Raw genomic sequence first — 24550 nt, 5'->3', positions numbered from 1 at the left:
TTAAGTATTCCTAATATTCCTATATCAAATATTCCTTAAATTATTGTTTTAACTATTAGCCATTGATTTAATAATCAGATAATGTTCACTTGTAATAGTTATAATGTAAGTTTTAAAAAGGATAGGTTACTGTGTTTTAGTTTTCTTTTAATTGCTTAATAAACATTGTAAAAATGCATCAATAAAAAACTTATTTTATTTCATATTATTTATTATTTTCTTAACCAGTATATTTATTCCAATCGTTTTCCTATTTTTTTTTTCAATCATTGTTTCTAAGAGATTCCACTCAATCGCAGTTGTCTGTTAGAAATGACCTTTTAAAAATATTGCCTACTACTTATAAAACTAAAATGCATTTCACTTATAATAAAGTCATTAAACGCTGCAAAATGATATTTTATATACAGGACTAAATTTGAGAATTTATAAAATTAAAATTGGATATTTTTGCTAATTATATGATCCTTTCGAATGAGCCCCTATTTGTTAATGTATTGGAATAAATTAACTCTAATTTGGGCATAAAACAATACATTGAAATAAGAATGTATTTCGGGGCTTATCCTAAAGGACTGCGTCAACAGTTTATCGAGCTTGGTGTATTTTATGTTACCATGATTATATCTCTTACACAACGAAAATATTTTCCGAACACACGACACAGTACATTCACACGTCGCAATCATTCATCATTCGATCTCACTCACAATAGTTCAATTCACACACACGTTGAACTCTCGCTTTCACATCGCATTTGGCAGTTTATCATAGTTACTTCATACATGTCAATATTCACATAACACTCTTTATTACAAAATAATATATAATAACATTCTATGATTACATACAATCACAAATTCACGTAGTACAATGTTTATTATAAAGCTGGAGATGGAATGTGAATATCGACACGATATTAAAGTGAGCTCCACTCGGGATGTCTTGTCTACATGCCATAGTCTACATATAAAAAAAATCTTATTGAAATGGAAGTACTTATATTTTACATGGATTCAATATAACTAATTTGCGTTAAAATGGCTGACATATTCCATTATAAAACAGTGCTTCGAAAATACTATTCTCGTAATTCATTGCGTTACACCTAATAATCTAACGTCACAAAAGAAGACATAGAGAGGAGAATAGTTTGAAAGGGGTCTAAATTCCTCTTTAATTTTGAAGCGGATTTACTCGAACCAATTTCTTCGATATAATCTTCGAATGACATACAAATAACGTAAGAAAAGGCGTGTAGTCATAGATATATACATCACACAATCACACGTTTTTACAATAGGAATTAAAATCCTAAACTAAAAAATAATCCAGTCACTTAATGAGCTATAAAATAGTATGTAAGATTGCCAACGATACACTGGCCTATGACACGAGCGGCGACAGCTCGCATGCTATTGTCACGATAACAATGACATCTCATACATTAGTTATTAATTGCCGAGGCTCGTGAGTTATGTATAAATTGCTGTTGTTCATTCTATAATATTTCTTAACGAGTAAAATACGATCCTCTGCAGTGACTAAGAACGTTCAATGCAGACATCATATTCTATAAGAGATCAATATGGCTTTAAAAACGTGCGGCTTGCATTAGATCTGATCAAATGTTAACACAATTTTTTGTAATGATTTACTGCCACGTCTAACTTATAAATATTATCGTATATAAAATGTCCATAAATTGATAATATCGGTAACGGAATAGTACCATATTCGCCCACCACTTAGCATCACGTGTTTTAAATAATAAAACAATTCACAAGGAACCCCTTCGAGCTTTAAAAGTTAATTTATCGTGATCGTACGCAGTTACATTCGCTTTAAAATGCATCGTTTGTGCATTTCTATTTGATAACGCGGGTGATGCCTTTAAAATATAAATATCACAGATAGTGTAAAAATAAAACATTGTATTCACATCGGAATATTGCAATATGTATAAAATGAGATTATCTAAGATGGAGTCGCATAACATATTTTTGTTGACTTTGTTTTATGAGTGATGATTTTTTTAACATACTCCGCAATTAGCTTTTGCATAAGTATATTTTATAAGTTATACTAATAAGAGTTTTGTACACCAGAATTTGTGTAGTCTTTATCGATCGATCGCTAGGTTTGTTTTCGGCTAGTATTACAGTAAAGCCTAGTCAAATTATGAATAGCAGCTAAGATAATTTTTCAAAAGAAAAGGAAGAGCAGACTCTAGTGAGTTTGAGAACTGGAAGCCAATAGTAAATTTTTTGGGAGGATTTCTAAGAACTCACTTTCACGACTCAAACGGAGTTCTTTTAACGAGCTATTTTTTTGCAAATGAGATTCTGTCGCATTGCACTACTATAAATTGTTCATCGAATGCGTGGCGAATCGAACTCGGACACAGAAGTATCATGAATCTCGTCGAAGTCGGGCAGAAGCTGGACGCCGGGGTTAACTTCGCTCAGTCGATTCGTCCCCCACTCCGTGAGAGGCGTCAACGGTTTCGGGTCATCTGGCACGATGCGATCCGGTCGAGGTCGGGCACTGCGGTAAGGAGTCTCTGTGTGCGCGTGCGGGTGTCGGGCGGGCGGGGCGGGCGGCGGCGCGCGGGGCGGCTAGGGCGCGCGGTACAGCAGGTAGGCGGTGAGCGCGGGCGGCAGCGCCAGGCGCGACGCGGCGGCGCGGAGGCGCGCGCGCCCCACGCGCTGGCGGATCACGCGTCGGCACAGCTCCATTAGCGGCAGCGGCTCGGCTGGGGACGACATTATACGGTATTCAAATGTTGAACACACCGCACATCATGCGTAAAAGTAGCTCAATTTGGTATTGGTTAATATTCAAATAATTGAGCTACTATAACTTATATATATCACGTATGTATGTGACATTATAGATAAATTGAATATACAACACTAGAATTTTCAATAAACATATTTCATTTCTTATACTAGCTTTGTCATCTAACATAACATGAACACTTACGATCGAGCCCGCCTATATACTTCATAGTTATTTCGGCGTGTCCCCAGACCGCGGAGACGATAGGATACAGCGTCTTCCCGCGCAGGCCGCGCGCCGCCACGCCGAGGTAGCGGCCGTCCGCGCAGAAGGCGAGCGTGCCCTCGTCCATGTCGAGCACCACGAGCAGCCGGTCCGGCACGAGGAACTGCTCGTCGGGCCGCAGCAGCGCGGGGTACGTAGTTCCGCTGCCGCCCGTGCCCTTCGCGTTGTGGTATACCTAGTGTTAAGAACGATCATGTTCAAATTTAAAAACACAGTGATGAAATTCTATGGTGCGTTTAATGATAATGTTAGCAATTTGTTGGCGGCATATTATTGGTATATTGCCTATTATTACACAATTTAATGATCCCGTATTACTTTTGTCCCATACCTTATTTCTTCCGAGATCCCATCCCCAGCTTTGGTCTGTCGCTCCCACGAGGCTCTGGTAGCCGACCGAGTGTAGGGGCGCGTGCGCAGTTGCCACACCCACCACCGCGTGTGTACCGCGCTGCCTCGCGGGCCACACCACCTCCCAGCAGTGCAGCCCGCGCGAGTAGCCGACACGACCGCGGATACAGTCCGTACTTTGAGCCACCGGGTGCCGGTGGAATGTTAACGCGTCTTCCTCTTTAACGAATATGTTTAACGACCTGAAATTTAAATGTTTTCAATTAAATAATTGTAGAGTAATTTACATAAAGAATACATTATGAATATTTCAGCTTACAGCTTCCTCTTTACATGTATGAAGTTATTAGTAAATTAAATAAATAAATAGATCGAGTAACAAGGGAGAAAATATTATATTTATTATTATTTTAAAAACATATAGAATATGTCTTTAAAAAAAAAAAGGAAAAAAACTGACAGCGTTTACAAAGTTTTAAGTGTACAGTTTTAAGAGTGCTAATTATTAAATAAATATATTTAATATTAAGTATATGATCTTAAGCAAAACAAACGTTTACACACCAGACTTTGCATTTGGTAGGACAAAGGACGACAGTAGTATGGACCACTGTCATCATTTGTAAGAGTTATCTGCTGTGCATTTTGTATGAGATAACTGAATTATACAACAAATACAATATCACTCAAGTCATCGATAAAAACAATCATAATAAAGTATTTAATAACACTTTCGAGTCTAATCGCAGGGCAAAATGATTATGGCATTATTCTGCTTGTTCAATTAAGTATTTACTAGAACCTTTATTTGAAGCATTTACGAAAAACCGTAATAATTGATTTGAAATATAAGAAACTATGACCGCGACAGACTAAAATGGCGAAATCGCTACCGCCATTGTTTGTCTATGACCAAAAATTCGAAGGTCTTTACTTTTTATACGATTTAAAATAAACCTTGGGTTTTATGAAAAATCTTTCACATTCTAATTGATGAATGTGAAAGTATTTCATGATTGATGAACGAACACGTTCTTATGCAGTACCAAGCAATAAGTTAAATTTATTTTTATTGAGAAAGGTCGTTCTATGCGATCCTTTGCTGATTCCATGACCTTCAGTTGCAGCAATTTAAAGAAGTACATATTTTAAACGTTACATAACGTGACATCACGTTAGTCTTAATGTTTTTAATTGCAGAATCCTCTTGACCCGCGGGTTTATCAATGTAATAACCTTGTTACGTCAAATACGTAAAGTCTATGAGCCGATTTGCTACGAAAATGGCAACCAACAAGGACATCTCTGTGAAGGTTAACAAGCCATAGGATTGCTTTTACAACGAGTTTTTGTGAATATTTGGCAAATAGGATTTGAGTAAATATTTGGTTACTATAATTAAATGCGTATACATTGTTACTAGTATATATATATATATATAAAATACCCTGACTTTCCTATCAAAAAATGATGAACATAAATGTTATAATACACACGGATTACTTATTTACTAAATGATAAAAGATGTACAGCGCAGTATTATTTGCGGTTTACTAACCGGTCATCTGGGTTCCACGCGTGCTTTAATTGTGTGTCGGGATGCGCAGGCGGCGCGTCTAGCAGCGCGTCGAGGCGCGCAGGCCGAGGCGGCTCGGGGGCCAGCTCGCGAGCCACTACCGCCTTGAACGGCGCCGTGCACTCGCGCGACACCGACTTGACACCGCCGGACAACTTTTGCCCCATGTTCATACCCCTGCAGCGAGTGCGGGCGCGCTTCGGCAGCGCCTTGAGGCCGCCGCGCCGCGCCTCTTCTGCGCCGCCGACGCCGCCGCCCCCACCCCCGCCCCTCACTGAGCGCACCCCGCTCTTGTACCTGAAAAATAGAACGATACATTTAAATATAACATTAAAGATATACATATCAAATGTCAAATGATAATAAAGCATAACACGAGTGTAATAATTATGGTTTAGAAGAATTGATTTAGGTTATGATTCACTAATTGCACAATCCAGCGCATCGTCGTGTGTTATGTTAGTTACCTAATTTCTTTGATCATGAAACTGGTTTTCGAGAGCTTAGAGAGTTGTTTGCGATGACGATCAGAGCAGATGCCAGCGGGCGTCGACGACGCGGTGGCATAGAACGCGCATCTTATGTAACGCAACAACCGTCTAACCGTGAAAGTCGCCGTTCAAAAGCCAAGGTTAACACGGCCCTGGAGCCTCGCTCTAACAACACACGCAAATGTTACTTACATGACCGCATCTATTAAAGTTTTATTTAATATCTATTTGTTTTTTCCTCGATCATGATGTCATGTGATTGTAAAACAATTATTTAATTACTACATCGTGTAGTCACAAACATATTCCGAAACAATACTCTGTAATGTGTGATACTTGACTTCTACGTTTGGGTTTGCTTATTTGAATAAGAGGGACGGTCATTGTGTCACCGATGGTGACGCCTCGTGATGCGATGTATGCTGGGAAGCAACGGATAGAAGGCGCACAAGTCACTAGGGCCACAAGGCCGTCTGCCTTTCCGTCGCCTAGAGCGGCGGCATGACAAAAGCGGGAAGTGAAAGGCAGTGAATGTGACTGTCCCCCCTACCCGTCTCGTCACCTCCGACCGTACCAGCTTCTTCATTGCAAAGCGTTACACTTGGAATAGCAACCTGGTCAACTGTGTAAAGTTACATAGACGCAATATAAAAAACACGATGTGCTAATATACCAGAAATGCATTGGATTTCAATTTAGTATGAAAGTAAGTTTATAGTCTGTGGATTTTATCCGCGGAATGGCGAGTTCATATTGCCGTGGTAAAAATCGGCTCGTGATATGTGACGCTGCCATACTAAAATCGAAAAGTTTACGCAAAACGCGCGTTTGATAGCCTCTTTTAATGTTAATAATTGATAATCTGAAACAGATTTTTCCAATTCGACATAATCAATTTAAGACCTCTCGCATTAATCAATCGCTGACTCACGTCACGTTGGGTATCGTGGGAAACTTATGCGGCCGTCAGAGACATCAGTTGCAATGACAGATAAGTATCAAAATGAAAATAGTTGTTTTTAAAAGGTTGATATAAACACAAGACCGGGTGCGGCTGTATTCAGCATAACCGTTCACGCTCGGTGAGAGGTGAATGGAATTGAGTGTTGCTAGGCCGACTACATTAGCGTGTGCCAGCGAGCCCGAACAATGAACTAGACAAATGACGTATTATATTCTGTACAAATCATTGCATTAAACGAGCCTAATCTTATTACCAGTTGTGACTTTTTGATTCGTTCCAACTCCGTCATTTTAAATAAGTTATGATAAAAAAATATTATTCTAAAATGTGTTTGTTCAATTGCTAGTTTTTATTCAAGAAATATCTATTCTTCACTAATGTTACACAATGTAGGTATATATTCGTACTTTTAGGAGATATAATTGGTGGGTAAGATCATTAGGGACAAGTGGAAGACAAATTAATGTAATTATAGATGATGATAATTTTAACACGTAACACGTGTAAAGCTATGCAGGCTAAGACTAGTGTACAGACTTTTCATCAGCTGGTACGTCAGAGTGACAGAACGTTTAGCCAAAACAAGACCGAGTAGGCGCGGTTCGGTGTGCCCTAAACTCGTATATTGAAAGCTTAATATTATTGACTGCTTTACGACTCTGGCATGCTTCTGCTTAATAAATCATTCACAGCTGACACATTTAAATGTATACATTCAGACAATTTACTAATCCTATGACGAATTTAAATCTATTAAACGATTAATTTGATTAATACCAGTTCACACAGGAATTCTAGCCGTGTCATTGATATTTCAAACAATAACGAAATCAAGAGTAAAATAATACAAATAGCCGTCTACCTGACTCACAGTTCAACCCGCGTTCTTAGAACGGAATAGATCATTTTAATTTTAAATTTCTTAGAACATAATATTATACTATAGTAATTTTCCATGATAAAAATATTAAGCGATAATACGAGGTAATTGGCGTGAAATATTAGTTATGCAGAGAGCGTTATTGATTGGCATCGTTAAATTTGTAACACAAATAAAAAACACAACTCACAAACGAAATTGAAACGTCCTGAAACTGAATTGAATACCGGACAGCCCGCAGGGGACGGATTAATTATTAATTGAAATGGACCACGTAGATTTATGAGTGGTTATTTAGTTAGCTTCTGATAAAACAAATTCGACTTTATAATTTTCGTGAATAATTAATATATTAATGTAATTAAACAATTACGTACTATTCAAACGTCTTGTATAATAATTATTATAAACGTTTTATCTTCGTAACACAAATTCATCGTATTGTATTTTTTATTTAAACCATATATATCTTAATTCAGAAATAAGATACATCGTTGTAAGACTTCTCGTTAAAATTTTTAAAATCAAAAGCGTTCAAAAATTCAACTTCCAAATTGAACCCGCGACCTTTCGTTTTTTAAGATCAATGTGTTTTAGCGAGTCATTTCGGACGTCAGGTACAAATTTAAGGTGCAGTGGTATAATTAAATAATTCATATATCCGACATACCGACCAGGTTATTTTTCGCAAGGTTTTAAAATTAATTATCGTTACTATCATCAAGTATCCTTTCCCGATAAGATAATTTGGACACAAACAGTAGTGTTAAGTGAATGCACGGATGTATGCAAACCTGTTGTAATGAGTGTCAAGAGCTAAATTACCGTATGTATTGTCGTACATTTCATATAATGCGAAACGCTCGGAGAAAGTGTCGTGTTGTTGCAAGGAACGCCTTACGAAAGATACCTCTTCAAGAACTTTGGCCCAAGCCTTATAAGGGACAGGCGTAATGAAAAAATTCGACCCAAACTTTCGGAAATAAATATATGTATTGAGATCAACGAGTCTTATCTTACTTCAGGTATAATTTTCGGATGAACATACTCGTACTTGGTATGTTAAATTTCTTTTAGTACTTACTAGGTATTAACTAGGTGGCATGGTTTTTTACAAGCCATTCTGAGTAGGTACCACTCACTCGAAACATATTCTAATGACAAGCAAAATACTTTTTGATGAGGGTAAACCAGTGTAACAGTGCACAAGGTACGTAGACGTACATATTTGAGTTAAGTTGTGAAGTTGCCAATGTCTATGGGCAGTGGTGACCACTGACCATCCAGTGACAAAAGTACCATTCTGCCTACAATTAAAAATTTTAAAAAATATATAATTATTCAAAAAATTAAATTACTATCTCATATGTTAAGACATATTTAATTTTGTAAAATGGAGTGGAGTATAATTTTATGTTAAGATTATCAAGTTGCTAAACCCTTTATCGCAATTCAAATTCGAAATGAGAAGTTCTAATCTCTTGTGAGGAGATAAGCTTTGCGACTACGGTTTACTTATCGTGTTTCAAATATTTATTATTAAACATGTATGGGAATAGTCGACTCCTTATATTCCATTCAAAACGTTTTCAGTTTCAACAGTTCGTAATTACGCGTTTAGTATTTGTTTTCGTTTTAATTTTTTATAAAATAAAAATATGATTCATAACAAAATATAGTATTTAATATTTAACATGGTCTTTTCTGCACAAATACTGTAATTGTGTCTTTACTTTTATAATAGGTGTGCTTTGCGGTGGCAAACCGATAGAACCGATAGGCCAAAGGCTTTACGAGCTTCCGAAGCACGGGCGTGTATATAACATTAAGTATCATGCATATGACTTCTTTACTTCAATGACGGAATAACTCTTAAGACATTTTTTATCCAGAACCTCCGGATCTGCCCTCATATAAAATAGCCACTAGACAAAGTTAACCAACCACGAGATAATTATATCTATATATAAATGCAGATTTCTTGGTATCTGATTATTTATTAATCTTTTCAAATCCTAAACGTGGATGTATTTACTGTCTCTAGTTTAAATAACAATTAAATAATAGCTAGGGCGTGTCGCAGCAACCTTGTGTCCGTTGCCGCGTTGCAACAGGCCTTGTGTCAAGGAAAAAATCACTTAGCAGTTTCCCTGGCCCTGAATAATATCTTTACAAGTAAATTTTCGCAAGAAAAATTTCTATTTTTTTTTTTAAATACATTTAAATCGAATGCTTACTTCTCGAGTATACTTTCGTACGAATGCGAAATTACTTGCGAAATGTTCGTGACGCATTATTCTTAGCATTGTATAGAATTCAATTGAAATCGTTATACTGATACTCAAATACTATATATTACCTATATATTATTATAAATATTATTGTTGTCTATAATAACACTCGCCGTACGCTTCTATCAAAGTGACAATGAAATGTAATTATAAAACTATTTTACTCATTGTATTTTATGTGCTAAACGATTATCGCTACTTATAAATTGTCGTATGTATGTGTTAACATTGTTATACACAATACGCAATATTTTATAAAATAACAAAATTTATACCGTCATTAATTGTAAAAATCAATAGTGCCGAGTTCAAACATAACTAAATGCAAAAATAATCCGTATGCGTTCATCACTTAAAATTGGACTTTGAGAAAAAATACTTATTAATTTAATTGTAAATTGAGTATTTTATTCAACAACTTGTAATATATTTTTTGAGGACAGTACAATTGATGAGCACATTATTCAAATTCCATTAGATACATTGCATATAATACGGGTGGTTGCATAACGCGACAGTGACGCGTGCGCACGTTGCCGTCGCCGTTCATGTCAAGGATGCGTCAACAGGGCTTATTTTAAGGCAGCTATTAAATGATGGATGTTTATGGTATATACCTATAGTTTTGATATAATAAAGCTTAAGCTATGTATAGATTAAAATATATCCAATAGCTAACTAAGCCAAAAACTCTTAATTATGTCACGCGAGAACATTGAACCACTCAAGTAAATAAATGTGACTAATATTATATTTAATAGCACTGCACAGTAAGATACGCGTTCGATTAAATCCAATTTAAATATAGTCTAGTAAAAATGTCAAGTATTAACAGACACGACATTTAATTAATTTTATTATATTATGAACTTTAAAATATCCTTTCTAAGAAACTGATAGTAATATAGACTTCCTAGTTAAACCAAGTTCGAAACACGTGTAATACTCAAAGTCCAACGAACAAGGTAAATAAATAACAAAATTGCAGTAATTAATGTATAAGACACAATAGCGAGCCAAATGCGGTATATTGAGCGTATCAATTGAAGTTGTTACGTTATGAGTAATAGTTGATGTTTATGTATATTGTATAGTGATACTGTTTGTTCATTAGTGCGGTGCGGTTGGTTTATGCGCCCGCGCCGGTAGTCGAGGGCCTTGACTGCAATGCGCGCGCGCCGTAGCGTGTCAAGGGAGCGCTGCTTTCGCCGCCACGCCTGCATCAGGCCTACATAAACGCAGTATGAGGGTAAAACCTAGATACCTTTAAACTTGCCCTGTTTATTTATTTAAGACAAAAACATTTAAATAGATAAGATTTCTCAATAGACTAATTTTATCGAACCAAACGCAACTTCTATCACACGAAATGTCATTATGACAAAACGAAGAAAAGTTTAAACGAGGAAAGAAAACTTTGACAATGTCGTATAGAAACTAGGTCATTGAATGTTTGGCTGAACATTGGCACACAATAGGTTTTAACAATATGCTGAAGGCAAAAACAATTTAAGCGTGACCTTCCTATCAGGGAATCGTGTAGGCTTTTAAGTTTGAACGTGTCGTATGAATTACCTATAAGTACACCGCGCATCGCTGTGTAACGTGATTTGATGCAAAAATATTTTACCTTGTACAACTTGGTGTAGGTACTGTTTGAAGTTAAAAGGCGCGTAATTACGTATTCAAAAATAAATTATCATTTAATAACTCAGCAATATTACTTTTCAGTAAGCGAAATAACTTTGTATTATACGTCGAAATACATTTCAAATCTCACGAAGTTGTTAACATCTTCGAATTCTCCATGGACGTTAATATCTCCAAACAAAAATTTACTACATCGTAGTATTTAGTAATGTTATTTACCACGTGGAAATCGAAATCAACATCTTTCTTTAAAGTTACCGAAACGAATCATATTATACATTCTGTGGTGAAAAAAGATATCGCCTCTGTATGGAATAACTACAATTTCCATAGTAAAGATAAATGACGTAAAGTTTATCTATCAATGAATAAATGATTCGATCAAATAATAATTCTGATCGAGAAATAAATCGGGAACAGCTGTAGTTTAAACAGTCCGGGGCGAAATAAGCGACGTGCCTACCACCCGCAGAGATACGTTCACTCATCAGCGTTCAGCGTCATCAAGTGTATTTATAGACACGTGGAATTACAGTTCAAAGTATAATTTTGAATCTCTTATATTTATTATAAGATAAAATTTGTATATGGAATATATTTTCAAATTGTAAAAGGAATATGCGTTCGATATTATCGAAATATGTATTTAACGTAGTCTCTTGTAAAACCACACATACACAAACGTTGCAGTCATTACACAGATATAACCCACCTGATATGTAATAAAATTATATTTATTTCTTTTACTTAAGCTTACTCGAATAGTGTATACCGAAATAACATAACCTATCTTCAAATTTTTTTGGATAATTATGACAAATATATACATGTATTCAAGTGTCATTCACCTCTCGAATATACTTATTTATACGAATACGAATATTTAATAGTATTTACTTTTTATAGTACGATCTTTTTGAAAATATTATCCTGTTGTTCCATGTAATACAACAACTAATAAAGTCACATTAAACAAGACCGAAATATAAATGATCGACTCTGTTAAATATTGGTATAAATTTGTAACAATAATTTTTACTTATTACTTAAGCTAAATTCATAGTATACTAAGACAACGTAAAAACGAACTGACATACATTATGTATGTAGACTGATAGTGAGGTAAGGGAATAGAAATAAGCAATCCAATGAGCCTTTCTGAATTTCTTGCTTCCCGAAGAGACGAGGCGACGAAGGGTGCCGCCGTATTGAATTATTCATAGTCTTGCATCTTAACCGATGGCTCGTCGTAATGTGCGAAGACAGCACCAAGCCTATCAGAGAAACTAGCCTACTAAAGATGCGAGGAATCATTTGGATGTATCTTAAAGATGATTAAGAATATTTTATATATTTATATTCACGGGACGAAGAGACAGATATATTTACAACGTTGCTGTTAAAATTTTATTATTCCGAACAAAGGGATCTTTTTCGAAATGACTAATGTAAGAAATTGTTTTATTTTGTCTGAGTTTTCTCTTGAAATATATTTATAATGTATATGCTCTTTGATGTTGCATTAATCACATTAATATATTTAAATAATACGATTTCATTGGGGTCATACATGTCGTTTTTTAATGTATAGAGTCATTTGAGAGTTATTAAATCACTTTTATTATTATTTAAGAATATTTAATAAAAAATATGTTGTCTCACGCTTATATTATACACTTAGAATTTACAACTGTCCTCGATACAGAGCTAGTATTTGATGAGAGCAGGAAGTGACAATATTTGTCGACTGTCGCAACATGTTTGAGATGTTCATGTATTCGGACACTTCCGTTTCAAATTCTTCGGTAAAAGAAAAAAATACCTTGAAGCGGAAGGAGTCATAAATCATTCAAATAATCAAGTCCTAAGAAATTAATCTGTTTCTTATCCAAACAATAAGTTAATAATAAATCAAAAAAAAAATAAATCATTCAAATAATCAAGTCCTAAGAAATTAATCTGTTTCTTATCCAAACAATAAGAAACAAATGAATTTCTTAGAACGGAAAAAACAGGTCCTATATCTTACTTGCAGTACATACATAGTTCATAGATTTTAATCATAGATCATTCATTGTAAGTTAAAAATTAAATTCTGGTCTTAAATGTTTTTTTTTGGTCTAATATATAATCTAAATAGAACGGTATATTTGCATTACATGTAAATATACCGTTCTATTTTTGATGATGTTAAAGGGATATCAAAATAAGTACGCATTTGCTTATCTTTACATGGATTCAATGTTTAAAGAATCCAATTTAACTTGGTCACGTGTAATATGCATTCTCATTTTATTTAGAGGTCAAAGTATTAGTGTTAAACACGATAAACAATGTAGAAAACTTTTGGTTTTTAGTATAAGCTTCGTCACTGTAAAGTTTTAATTAAAATCAAGTTCTGTGGTTTTTGAGGCCAACATAAAACAAACAAGACAAAAGAAGAGAAAAGTTTTTTGGCTTCTATTCTGTCCTGATGAAGTAAAGTTGAAAAGTATTTTAATGTAGAAATAACTTATAAATAATATACTAAAACGTTTGATCATCATAATCTCCTATATTATATTTTTTTACAATTATTTGTTTTATATCTTTAGAACAAATACAGATTTAGAGCTCCGTTCGAATATTTGCCCTAGTTCCAGCCACCCTTCCTTAGCAAAGCTAGCTATTACGTAACTACGAAAACTGATGTTTAAAAATAATTTTATATCGAACGCTCGGCGCATTAGAACAAAATAAAAAGCTGCAGTTCACATTTTTATTAACTAATAATTGTGTATATAAGAAACGTAACGTATAAGTCAGTAAATATTCCATTGGTAGACAAATCAGAAGCTTGCAAGACTTGATGCCGCGATCTACAGGTAAAATCAACGTCTATCATACACTTTGCCTCTCGGTCTAATAGTGTAGGTGTAATTGTGGAAATGAACTTAACACGTATAATTCGAATAACTAGCGTCAAAATAGTTTCACTACGTTCTCTAAACTCGTTAAAGGTAACGTCGGCGTCTATTGAATTCCCGAACATCAAAGTAAATAGCAACAAAGCAAAAGATCGCCTGGCACAGAACGTTCTGTAAAGAAAAGAAAAACGAACAGTCGATTGTTTCATTTGTTTTTCTGTGGAAGGATCGCTCGCCGATGCAGTCGGAACTGGAAACCGGTATGATAGTAGCGGGGCGTTGAAACGTTCGCGGGTGTCGGCCATTATGTTTCTATGTATATTACTACAACGTCATTATGGCGTTCTTAAGTTAGATCAATTATGTTTATGTTTATTACATTGCACGGTGTTAACATACCTATTGGATCTATTACGATCAATAAATTCAACTTTTTTATTATTATTTTTCATTACCCTTTGAGTTGAAAGCTTATTTGTTATGCAAATGATTTCGAATAGACAACGTGGAACACTAAGCTACGACCAAATATTAAAGGACTTTGCAAAGTTGACGTTACGTTAGTTATAATCTGGGTGCGTGCAAATGAAAAATGTTCAGGGATGTGTTGTATGAACAAAAACCTATAAATAATGAAGTAACAAAGGACCAAGGATAAATGTGTGGCATATATGTGCCGTAGGGCTGCGAGTGGGGTCATTGACATTCACCCCGGCCCACAGTGGGGCACAGATAGAGGACGTGAGTCACTCCCGGGGTTACCAGCTGCTGTCGGCAAAAACTACCCCCGGCGTAATGCCGACGCGTGTTATGTACATGCAGCTCTTTTAACTATTCTAATTAAATCAGACAATATTTTGTTAAGTTTCATACAATATGAAACAATTTGGTACACCCTTTTTCTGATTCACTGTTGTAGATAATGACTAGTATTTACTAAATATCTGAAGAACACCATCTTCCACAGTTTGGTATACAATGATCTGCTATGCTATTGTTTAATAGTCATAAAAAAATACGTTCATCATAATCATTGAGTCTGTATATTTTAAACAAGTCTAAATTATAATAGTATGTTTTGCTTTTACTGTACACAGATGGATAAACTTATTATTCGGATATGCACGGTCTATATATGAATGTACGTAACAGCGATTGTGATGTAGGGAGTGAAAGCGGCAACATATGCCGACCTCATTCGCTTTGAAGTGTCGATCTGTCGCCATATGGTACATTCAGAATTTATCTGATACTAGGTCGACCAAAATAATTGACACGTAAATCAAAATAGTTCGATTTTAAATAAACTTTAAAGAATATACTAATCCTCTAAATAACAATCAATATAAAACTGATGAAATGATTCAACGGTTGTAAGTAGTCAATGGGATGCTGTGTTTAAAGGGCGAGGAACTATAACAATCGGCCTTCACCTAGGGCTGGCTGGGCATCGATCCTACGCTAGTGGTTGTCTGACGAGTGTATTTATAGATAATGCTCGCGACTCTTAAATGTACTTACTATATGTGTGTATATCTACAATATGAAAATAATAGCTAGGAGGACATTGCACCTAAAATATAATATATATTTTGAAATGAGAAAATGTAAAGTCTTTTGTAGTGTGCGTTTCGTGACTCACGTTGTTAACTAGCAAACTTCGAAGGCGGAAGCTAGCTTACAAGTGACGTAATGTGTATTGTAGTTATTCATTAAAACAAGATCGACGTGAGAACGATCGCTTCAAGGAGAAGGCGAGCATTAGCGGTTGTCGGTGTTCTTAGTTGTTACGTGTTCCCATGAAAATGAGTTGTTGTGTCTCGAGGCGTCAATAACCTCGGCAGTACGGATCGTGGAGGTTGCAATAAATACAACATCGACGGCGCTGGCCTGGTCAAGAGCCTTTCAAGGCCGGGAGGCGAGGCGGGGAGCGCCCCACATCTGTGGCTGGGTCATTATTGCCCTACCGCCTGCATTCCACCAGCCTTTTTTATTATTTTTTTGCATTTACAAATCACATATTTTTATTGTTACTAAAAAGAACTCTGGTATTATTCGAACTCCATTGTGAACATGTTAAACTTGTATATTTGTTATATTTCATTTAATTGTTGGTAATAAATTCAAAACACGACAAATGATTAAGATTCTTTCAGAGATATAGAGTTTAGATGAAAATCACGGTCACTAACGCACTAATTTCGTTAAGATTACATGTGCTCGGGTCGCTGATTTCGTAACTTAGTCTGTCAAGGTTGAAATTAATGGTTATGTTCTTCAAACATTAACGTAACCGACTGGAAACTTATTATAAAACTACTTGTGAAATCCTTGAAAAGAATAATAGCATATCAACACCTATTTCCTCAAGCATTTCCGCAGAAAAAAGATATACACTGCTTAATAGCATCTATACTATTCTTATAGGAAATATTCAAACACCGGGACATGATACACGCACTTTGAGCATCTGTTCGCTTGGCAGGTAAAGCGCGTTAAAAAGAGACGGACACATGTCATTCTTAGCGAGGATTCAACAAAGGATTGGTCGGTCATGGCAGGAAACGTGATGCGGCGAACTCACCGCAGGTCGAGGAAACGGGCGGCCTTTGTTCTCCTTTCACAGGACATATCGTCTGCTGTTTGTATCACAACGTCACTACGATGACACTTCACCAGTTAGGCGTAGACACCATGCTCGCGGAAAAGCGCGCATGCGTCCGCGCACCTCGGACACTACCACCGGCGGCGAGAGAACGCGCGCACTGAGTGCCAGTTCGGCGAAGTGCCAGCTACCTGCGCGGTTGGCCGTTTCCGCGGCGAGGTGAAGCGGAGGTGCGCATCGCGGCGCACGAGCAGGTACGCGACCGCACGCCCGTACCATTGTCAGGAAAGGTGGTGGGGCTCACTTTCCTTTCCTCAAAATATTATTTACTGGGTGTTTTACACTGATTACAAAAAGTGCATCATTTTCAAAATACTAACAGCGCATAAACATTTAAACTAAGTTAGATTAGATACCCTTGATTGTATAATTTTGATGTATTTTGATTTTATTGTATAATTGATTGTATAATTTATATATACGATAGTTATGTATGGTAGATACCTCATATACACCTACCCGTTTTAAAGTTCTTGTTTGGTGTGTTTTAATTATAGTATTTCTTTTTTTAATATAAGATATGATAGGAGGTATTTATGCACTTATGGTAAACATAGAGTTCAAAGTTAATGTCGATAAGGTTGTACCTTGTAATTTACACGACAAAGTAATATTTCACAATCAGAGAGAAACTTAAACTGCAGCTATACATTGTCCTAATTTACATGTGAATATTGTTTGTTAAAATATGAATCATTTCCGAAGTCTTGGCTAACTTTCACCGATGCTCGTGCACTACAATTAACCAGTTAATATGGTTAAGGAACACTCGTGTTTCAGGATATTTTGTTATTTCTTCCATTTGTTTATATTATATTATTTATTGAATCGTAAATTTACAATGTTATGTATTATAATAAAGAAATTATTCCATTTAGATTAAGTCTGGTTTGTTTTTAAAATACAGTCATGTCCGTTTATCCATATAAAAGACTAGCTAAGGTACAGTTTTTCATTTATTTTGTAAGTAATTATTGTTCGATGCGACTCGCACGCCACCTATTGTACGACCACGGTACTATCATGCAAGTGTCAATAACAACTATCCAAAGTATCAACTCAATTGGATGAAGAGTTAAGACATCAAAGACATCTCTTAAACACGAAAATATAGATAAACTTATTCCATAAACCAAGCGTTTTTTTGCTATCGACCAAGACAGTTCTCTATTAACAAAGAAAGAGGCTGGAGGATTAATAGAAAAGAAAATCGAGAAACACTAGGTTTATTAAAGTTATAACTGATATCGGTTCAGTTTTTTAGTTATATCATAGTAAAGTAGGTTTTATTACTGCTCACTTAGTTCCGTTCGCCCACTTCCGTAAAACTTGAGTGTATTTCTTGGAAACACTTTATCTAATCCTTATCAAAATAAATAGCATATTATTTTCTATCGGTTTCTGCAAATATAAAATATTTACACTTTTATACTAGTTCTTTGGGATATATATTAAATATTTCATAAAAATTAAAAGAAAAAAGATGAAAGGCGCGCACAACTTACTTTATTAGCATAAATTAAAGCCAGTTCGCTATTTCGTTGGAACTGTTTTAAAATATAATTAATTCCATTATAGTATTTTTGAAAAATATTCAAATAAACATATAAGAATTACGGTACAGGCTATCTTAATTATAGATATTTTTTTTAGGAAATTGTACGGTCTTAAATTCCACTCTACTAAAAGCATACATTTACCAAATAATCTTAATGAATTAGTTTATTGAAACTACAATATGACAGAACTTCGATTATAATATTAACGATCAAGCTATTCGCTATTTATTTGTCTACACTAAACCATAAATAATTTAAAAACAAAAAAAAACAGTTTGGTAGTATAAGCTGTTCAAAGTCACTGCGCTGAACTCTTCAAGAATTTTAAAACATTTTTTGTTCATTAACATACTAGGTTAGTCCGCTGAAGTTGTATATATTGCCAAGTTAAACATAGTTGTTAATTTGTGCGATTGGCACCGAAATAAGACAGTTTTGTAACTTTAACATTTAGAATAATTTAAAATATATATATTTAAAATTTCTCTCTTTCTCTCATCTCTGAATATTAAACGTACGTGTTTTAAAAGGAATAAGATGAACAAAGTTTACCAAACATATTCAATATTAGCTTTCTAGTAATACTTCGTCGGTCTTCAAAAAAAAATCTTAATTGGACGACGCACAACAGAGAATGTTCCGTCACAATAGCTTGGCTATGTAAATGGCGCATAATAGCAGCAGTATCCTGAACGTTTCCCGTGTACTTTCTACTTATCCTCTCGGCTCGGCGGATACAAAACGGGACGCGATGAGAATTCCCGCCGGATCCCCAAACGACCCTCTTGTTTTTTCCTCCGCCGAAATATCATTGTTGCCTCGCTTGCCGTTGTTCTCAGAGTAATTTACTTTATTATACACAAGTCACTGACTGAGCGGGCGTTCAATTCACGTTTTCAAATGGCAAATCTCCGCTACTAAAATTGTAAATATGTCCAAAAATACTCCTTCAAATAAGATGAAATATTCTGCTACAAAAAGAAATTCTTTATGAAGAAACTTCGTGTCGTGAGAAACTTGACATTCGAAACCGAGATAAACATTTTGTATATCTTTATAAGTTAGTCTATATATCATCGATACAAAATATTTGTATCTTCGTTGAACCTTGAATGTACGTTGGATAAGCGTGCTAGGCCAAAGCATTGGTCGTACGTGCACAAGTCCGATTTGCGTCTTTTTGTTATTGACAGCAATCACTGACCAACCAGGTGAGTAGCGTCAGTTTTTCATGCAAGTTCAATGATTCTTGACGCTATCCGCCAACAAACTCATATGTTGGCATTATTGGATGAATAATTTAAACTTTCCAAAATCTTCAATACTAGCACAAAGTGTAACGGAAATTTTATAGTTACGCCGCATGTCGTCGTTTTAAGCCATATATTATAAAATATGAAACATAATTTATTTATCCACCGCATACCACCGACGGTCACGAAATCTCGGAAACGATAGATACGATTGACTTAAAATTTACTATAGTTACTCCTTTCACGAGGTAGACGCTTACTAAGACAGGATTTTTATAAATTTCAAATTCAAGCGTGGGGGAAATATATGGCGTAACTTTGTATGACTTTTACCCGTACGAGGTCAGGACAGCCAGCGAGTAATAATAAAGTTCTATAAAATTAGTATTTTAAGCAGAAATTCCAAAAAATTGCAAAAGAAACAAAACACACATCTTAACAACGTTAACCCTCCTATTTTAGATACTTATAAAATATACTGAATTGACTTAAATGAAAACTTAATCTTATTTAAAAGTGCATGCTTTTACGTGTGAGTGGTTTCAAGTCGGTATTATTTATATAAAATTGTTTTACAATTATTGTATAAGTAAAAAAGGAAACAAAGTTAAAATACAAAAATTCTAAATCGACAAAGTCAAAATATGCTTCCCTATACCCTGTACAAGTTAGCTTGATCTTTTTGACTGAGATGCGGCTAGTGATGGAAAACAGAAAATATCTAGTAGTTCAAAAATTACGTTTTAAAATACTTGTAACTGTAACGAGATGGAGTGGGTGTATTATGTGTGAAATTCTTTATTGCACTAGATGTATAAAACATTGAGTAGATAAGCGACGGTGGGTCAATATTCATAATAAGTACCTATTTAATATTACAGAGTTATTTTTGGACCTACCGCCAAATTTGAATAGGCGGTTCAGACCATGAAAGTAAACAACTTATATATAGCCTTAGCAAGGTATTCGATTATATAATCAAATCAGCAGACATTTTTACATTTATTCAGAACAATTTCAAAAGAGCTTATATTACAAAAATATTTATAGACAATGCATAGTATTTTATAAGACCTTTTTTATGTTATTATAATTTCTCCACAGACGTGCTGCCCGTGCATTTTACATTTAAATTATATTTATAATTTTAATTTTGTAATTTTATTGTGCATACATTTTATTGCTAGACAGCATAACAATATAAATGCATTTTTATAAATAGAATATTATTTTTGCTTAATACAATTTTAAAATAACCGTATGGCATACTACGCACAGCTTAAAGCGGCAAGTCGTATGAAATTTTGCACATACATTCCTAATATAAAGAAGGTAGATACTGAGAATGGATTTTTGAAAAATCATCGGTTAAGAGGATTAAATATATAGCGGATAAAATTGTGTATGGAAGTTTGTCATTGTTTAATTTAGAAAAGTCAGTGTTGAAATTCTGCTTATTAGTAGAAGACGGTTGTTACACGATTTTTTGGAAATTCATCCCTTAGGAAGATTGTACTTGATATTATAAAGAGAAGTTCGTCGTTTTTGAAATTACAAATGTAGACATTTGTCTATACAGGCAACGCAAGTAAAAACTCTAATACTAAGATAAAACAATAATTATAATTCTGTGGGTTTCTATAATTTCTCCAATGGGTATTCCATGGAGTTCACGGCTAGCAGATACTAAAAAAATGTAAACTTAGCATTCATTAATTTTTTTGGGAGATCGGCGTCGAGTCCAAAGAGCCAACATTTTTTAATTTTTTAAAAAGCTGGAAGCTGCTTGTTTTTACACACCCGTGCCTCAGACAGCACTTAATGTCTTGCACTAGAATTGGATTTGCCGTTCCACCGTGTTTTGGAATGAGGAAATAGAGCTTTTATTTGCGCATTGATTTGCGTGTTATAGTATCTACTGTCCATTTGACACAAAATGCGAAGTGAACTATTATTTTTAGGCAGTGATTATGAATATGTGGGCTTGTTTGTTTACTATTTGGAGACAAATCTTAAAATACGACTTTTCTCATATCTGTTTTAGTTTTGGTGACTTACGCATAACACATTGTGTGTCAATTTTGTCTTTGACTAGGTCGATAAACTATATCTCAATTAAATATGTAAATACGAATAAAACACATACACACAACACACACACCTGTCGTTATGTGAAAGTTTAATATCAATCGGCTGAGTAGTTTTGCGTTAAACCGGAAAACAAATGTATAACTTTTAATATTGGTATATGATAATGGCCTTAAACTTGTTTGCAATTCATATCAATGTTTTGATTTTTAAATAGCTAATAGTTTAAAATGAGTTTATCTTTGTTTAACAAGCTACTGTGCCGAATTTATTAATGAATTATCTTATAATATACTAACTATAATAAACATTATGGTTCTTGAAAGATTCGTCGACTTTTTTAACGCATTTTTGTTTTGTCAAATTAATTTAACTTATGGCCTTCTCCAGGTGGACCGGAGACTTGAAAAGGAAGAGATAGCTGAACCAGATTGGAAGGCTGAAAACCGTGACGTGTTACTGATAGTGGACTACGATTGGGTAATGTTGTTAATATTGTATAATAGACGTCTATATATATAGAATACTAACGAGAAATAATTATTGTCAAAAATATATACACGTATAGCTAGATCAAAATCAGAGGCTTATCAGATTTATCAATCTGTTAAGCTGAACTCAAAAAATCAATAAAAATACACTTCGAAAAGTGTTTTTAAATTATATTTACATTCCGTGACTACGTCAAGAATTGTATTTAAATAATTGAATGCGATGAGTTTAATGAATGTTAATTTCTGAGTGACCGAATGTAGGTTAATCGGACACATGTTAATAAACAGATCATTATTTATTGCGTAATTATTTATAGTTTTCATTACAGTTCGTATGACTTTATTCTTACACACCGTTAGGATAAACCGTATTAATTTTGAATTAAAAAATTAAACGGGATTTAGGAATATTTTGGCCACATCAATTCTAGAAAAAAAAAGTAAAATAAAAATTGGCATCAATTTCAAAAATAGGTTTGCATTGAGAATAGACGGTTACGAATAAAAAGAGAGGCAATAGACGAGGCTTTAATACAGAAAACCGGCTGATTCAACGATCCGATATTCGTATCTAACGTAGCACAACACGAGTTGATAGATGATCAGAGCTACGATATTTTATCGATATTGGAAATATTTCTCGCGACACAACTCAAAGAACGTTTTAAACATATTGTCTATTTATTCAACGTATTGTGTTTAGAAAGTATTACGAATTTCTATCGATCGAAAAATATTTCTATCGTAATTTAGTTTTTTATATTTTGTCAGATTAGAATTACGCGTATGTATTATACGTGTATACTATCACCTATTTTTTATAATTAAATATTATAAGCGGTCACTTTAGATAATCAGTATATATAAATCTTCATAATCATTGCCTAATAATAAACGAACAACAAAATTAACCGTGTTGTGTGGTTCATCTTTCCCCTGTATTGATAAGCCACATTGTTTTGACAGATGAAACATCGATTTAAAAACATCATTTATTAAGCTATTAGTACGATGTTATTAATTAATAAAACTTATAACGAGTTGTCGTTGGTTAAGTAATTATAAAGTTTTTTCATTAATTAATCGACGATATTGCCTCGATTATATATAGTCGGTGTGATTTATCATTTAGAATGTCACGAGATCCTTCGAAATATAATTGTAAATAAACAAGGATATTTGAAGGCGATGGTTAATCAGTACTAGGTTAGAGCTAGGTACGTAATAAAAAGCTAAATGCACGCGATGCCGCTATTAGGAAATGGGCGCCGCCGCAGCGCACAGACGATAACGATTTCACTAGGCGGCCATAGAATGGGGAAAATTGCGCTTTTCAGCGAAATGAAAGCCGGCTATGGTTGCAGAATTCCTTTTAGATAAAAAAGGTTCATAAATTTTCGGGTTCGTCGCGTCTTTGATACAATATGCACGGGGAAGCTGTAATAAAACCGGACGAAATTAATCGGGATTAATTATGTTATATCTGTTTATTTTTAATAGGATAAGGAAAATTTTATATTTTATATAATTTGTTCATTTAAAATATGTGGTTATATTTAAAAAATGAATTGTTTTCGTAACGTATTGTGGACAAGGATATAAAGGCATTTGACTATGTCCTGGTGACAATAATTTGTGCAATTTGTCATTTTCTTCATTCATTCTCATCCAACCAAAAATTTTTGATAAATCATCATCAATCTGGATATTCCTGTATTAGGAGTAAATTAAAATGTAACATTTTTTAATTTTTAATAGAGAAAGTATCCTACGTCCTATACTTACGATGGCAAAACCGATCTCTATGCGTTTGATTATAATCTGTCCAGAAGTTGGAGTGTGATTGAAGAACAAATGACTTAAAAAAAAAACATTCACAATAACAGTATTAGTAAGATTTATTGAAATCTTAGCGTAGGTGAAAAATGTATTACTATTTCCATAATTTATTTTGAATGGTTGATTATATTCCAAACTATATAAGCTTTAGTCTTTTATAGAATAATGATCGCAACTTATTTACTTGTGTTTTTAGACCCGTTCATTAAACTGTGGCAGTAATCCACAAACCAGGGACATCGTTTTTATTCTTACGACGGAAGTAGGACACCACCATTGTAAATACAGAACAAGGAAGAGGAACTGGCATATTCTACGCAATGCAAGGCCATAGAGAAAACGTCAAAACACCATTGATGTTCGCTGTTATGGGCTTGAATTGTTGTTAAAATAAAAAATAAAAATACATAAAAGATAAAGTCCTTGTTTTTGCGGAAAAAACTCGTTAAACACAGCAAAACCAAATGCGTAAATATA

General features: G+C 34.5%; 1 protein-coding gene across 4 annotated transcripts in view; it reads right to left on the bottom strand.

Annotated features, from left to right (window-relative positions):
- Positions 1-2318: 2318 nt before the first annotated feature.
- LOC125069695 (protein gustavus) overlaps positions 2319-24550 on the bottom strand; it is a 56653-nt gene continuing 34421 nt past the window's right edge. For 2 of the 4 annotated variants that reach the window (XM_047679237.1, XM_047679238.1), the window contains exons 2-5: positions 4976-5290; positions 3398-3659; positions 2986-3241; positions 2319-2755 (exon numbers count right to left, since the gene is read on the bottom strand). In XM_047679237.1, the coding sequence (XP_047535193.1) occupies positions 2619-2755; positions 2986-3241; positions 3398-3659; positions 4976-5166 (846 nt within the window). In that variant the 5' untranslated portion in view covers positions 5167-5290 and the 3' untranslated portion in view covers positions 2319-2618. Of the gene's footprint in view, positions 2756-2985; positions 3242-3397; positions 3660-4975; positions 5291-16759; positions 16958-24550 lie in introns of those variants that run through there. The other 2 variants (XM_047679236.1, XM_047679235.1) reach the window with 2 other exon arrangements.

This window comes from Vanessa atalanta, chromosome 16 (genome assembly GCF_905147765.1).
Source record: "Vanessa atalanta chromosome 16, ilVanAtal1.2, whole genome shotgun sequence".
In the NCBI taxonomy this organism is placed as follows: domain Eukaryota; kingdom Metazoa; phylum Arthropoda; class Insecta; order Lepidoptera; family Nymphalidae; genus Vanessa; species Vanessa atalanta.
This window is presented reverse-complemented; position numbering and strand designations above follow the sequence as displayed.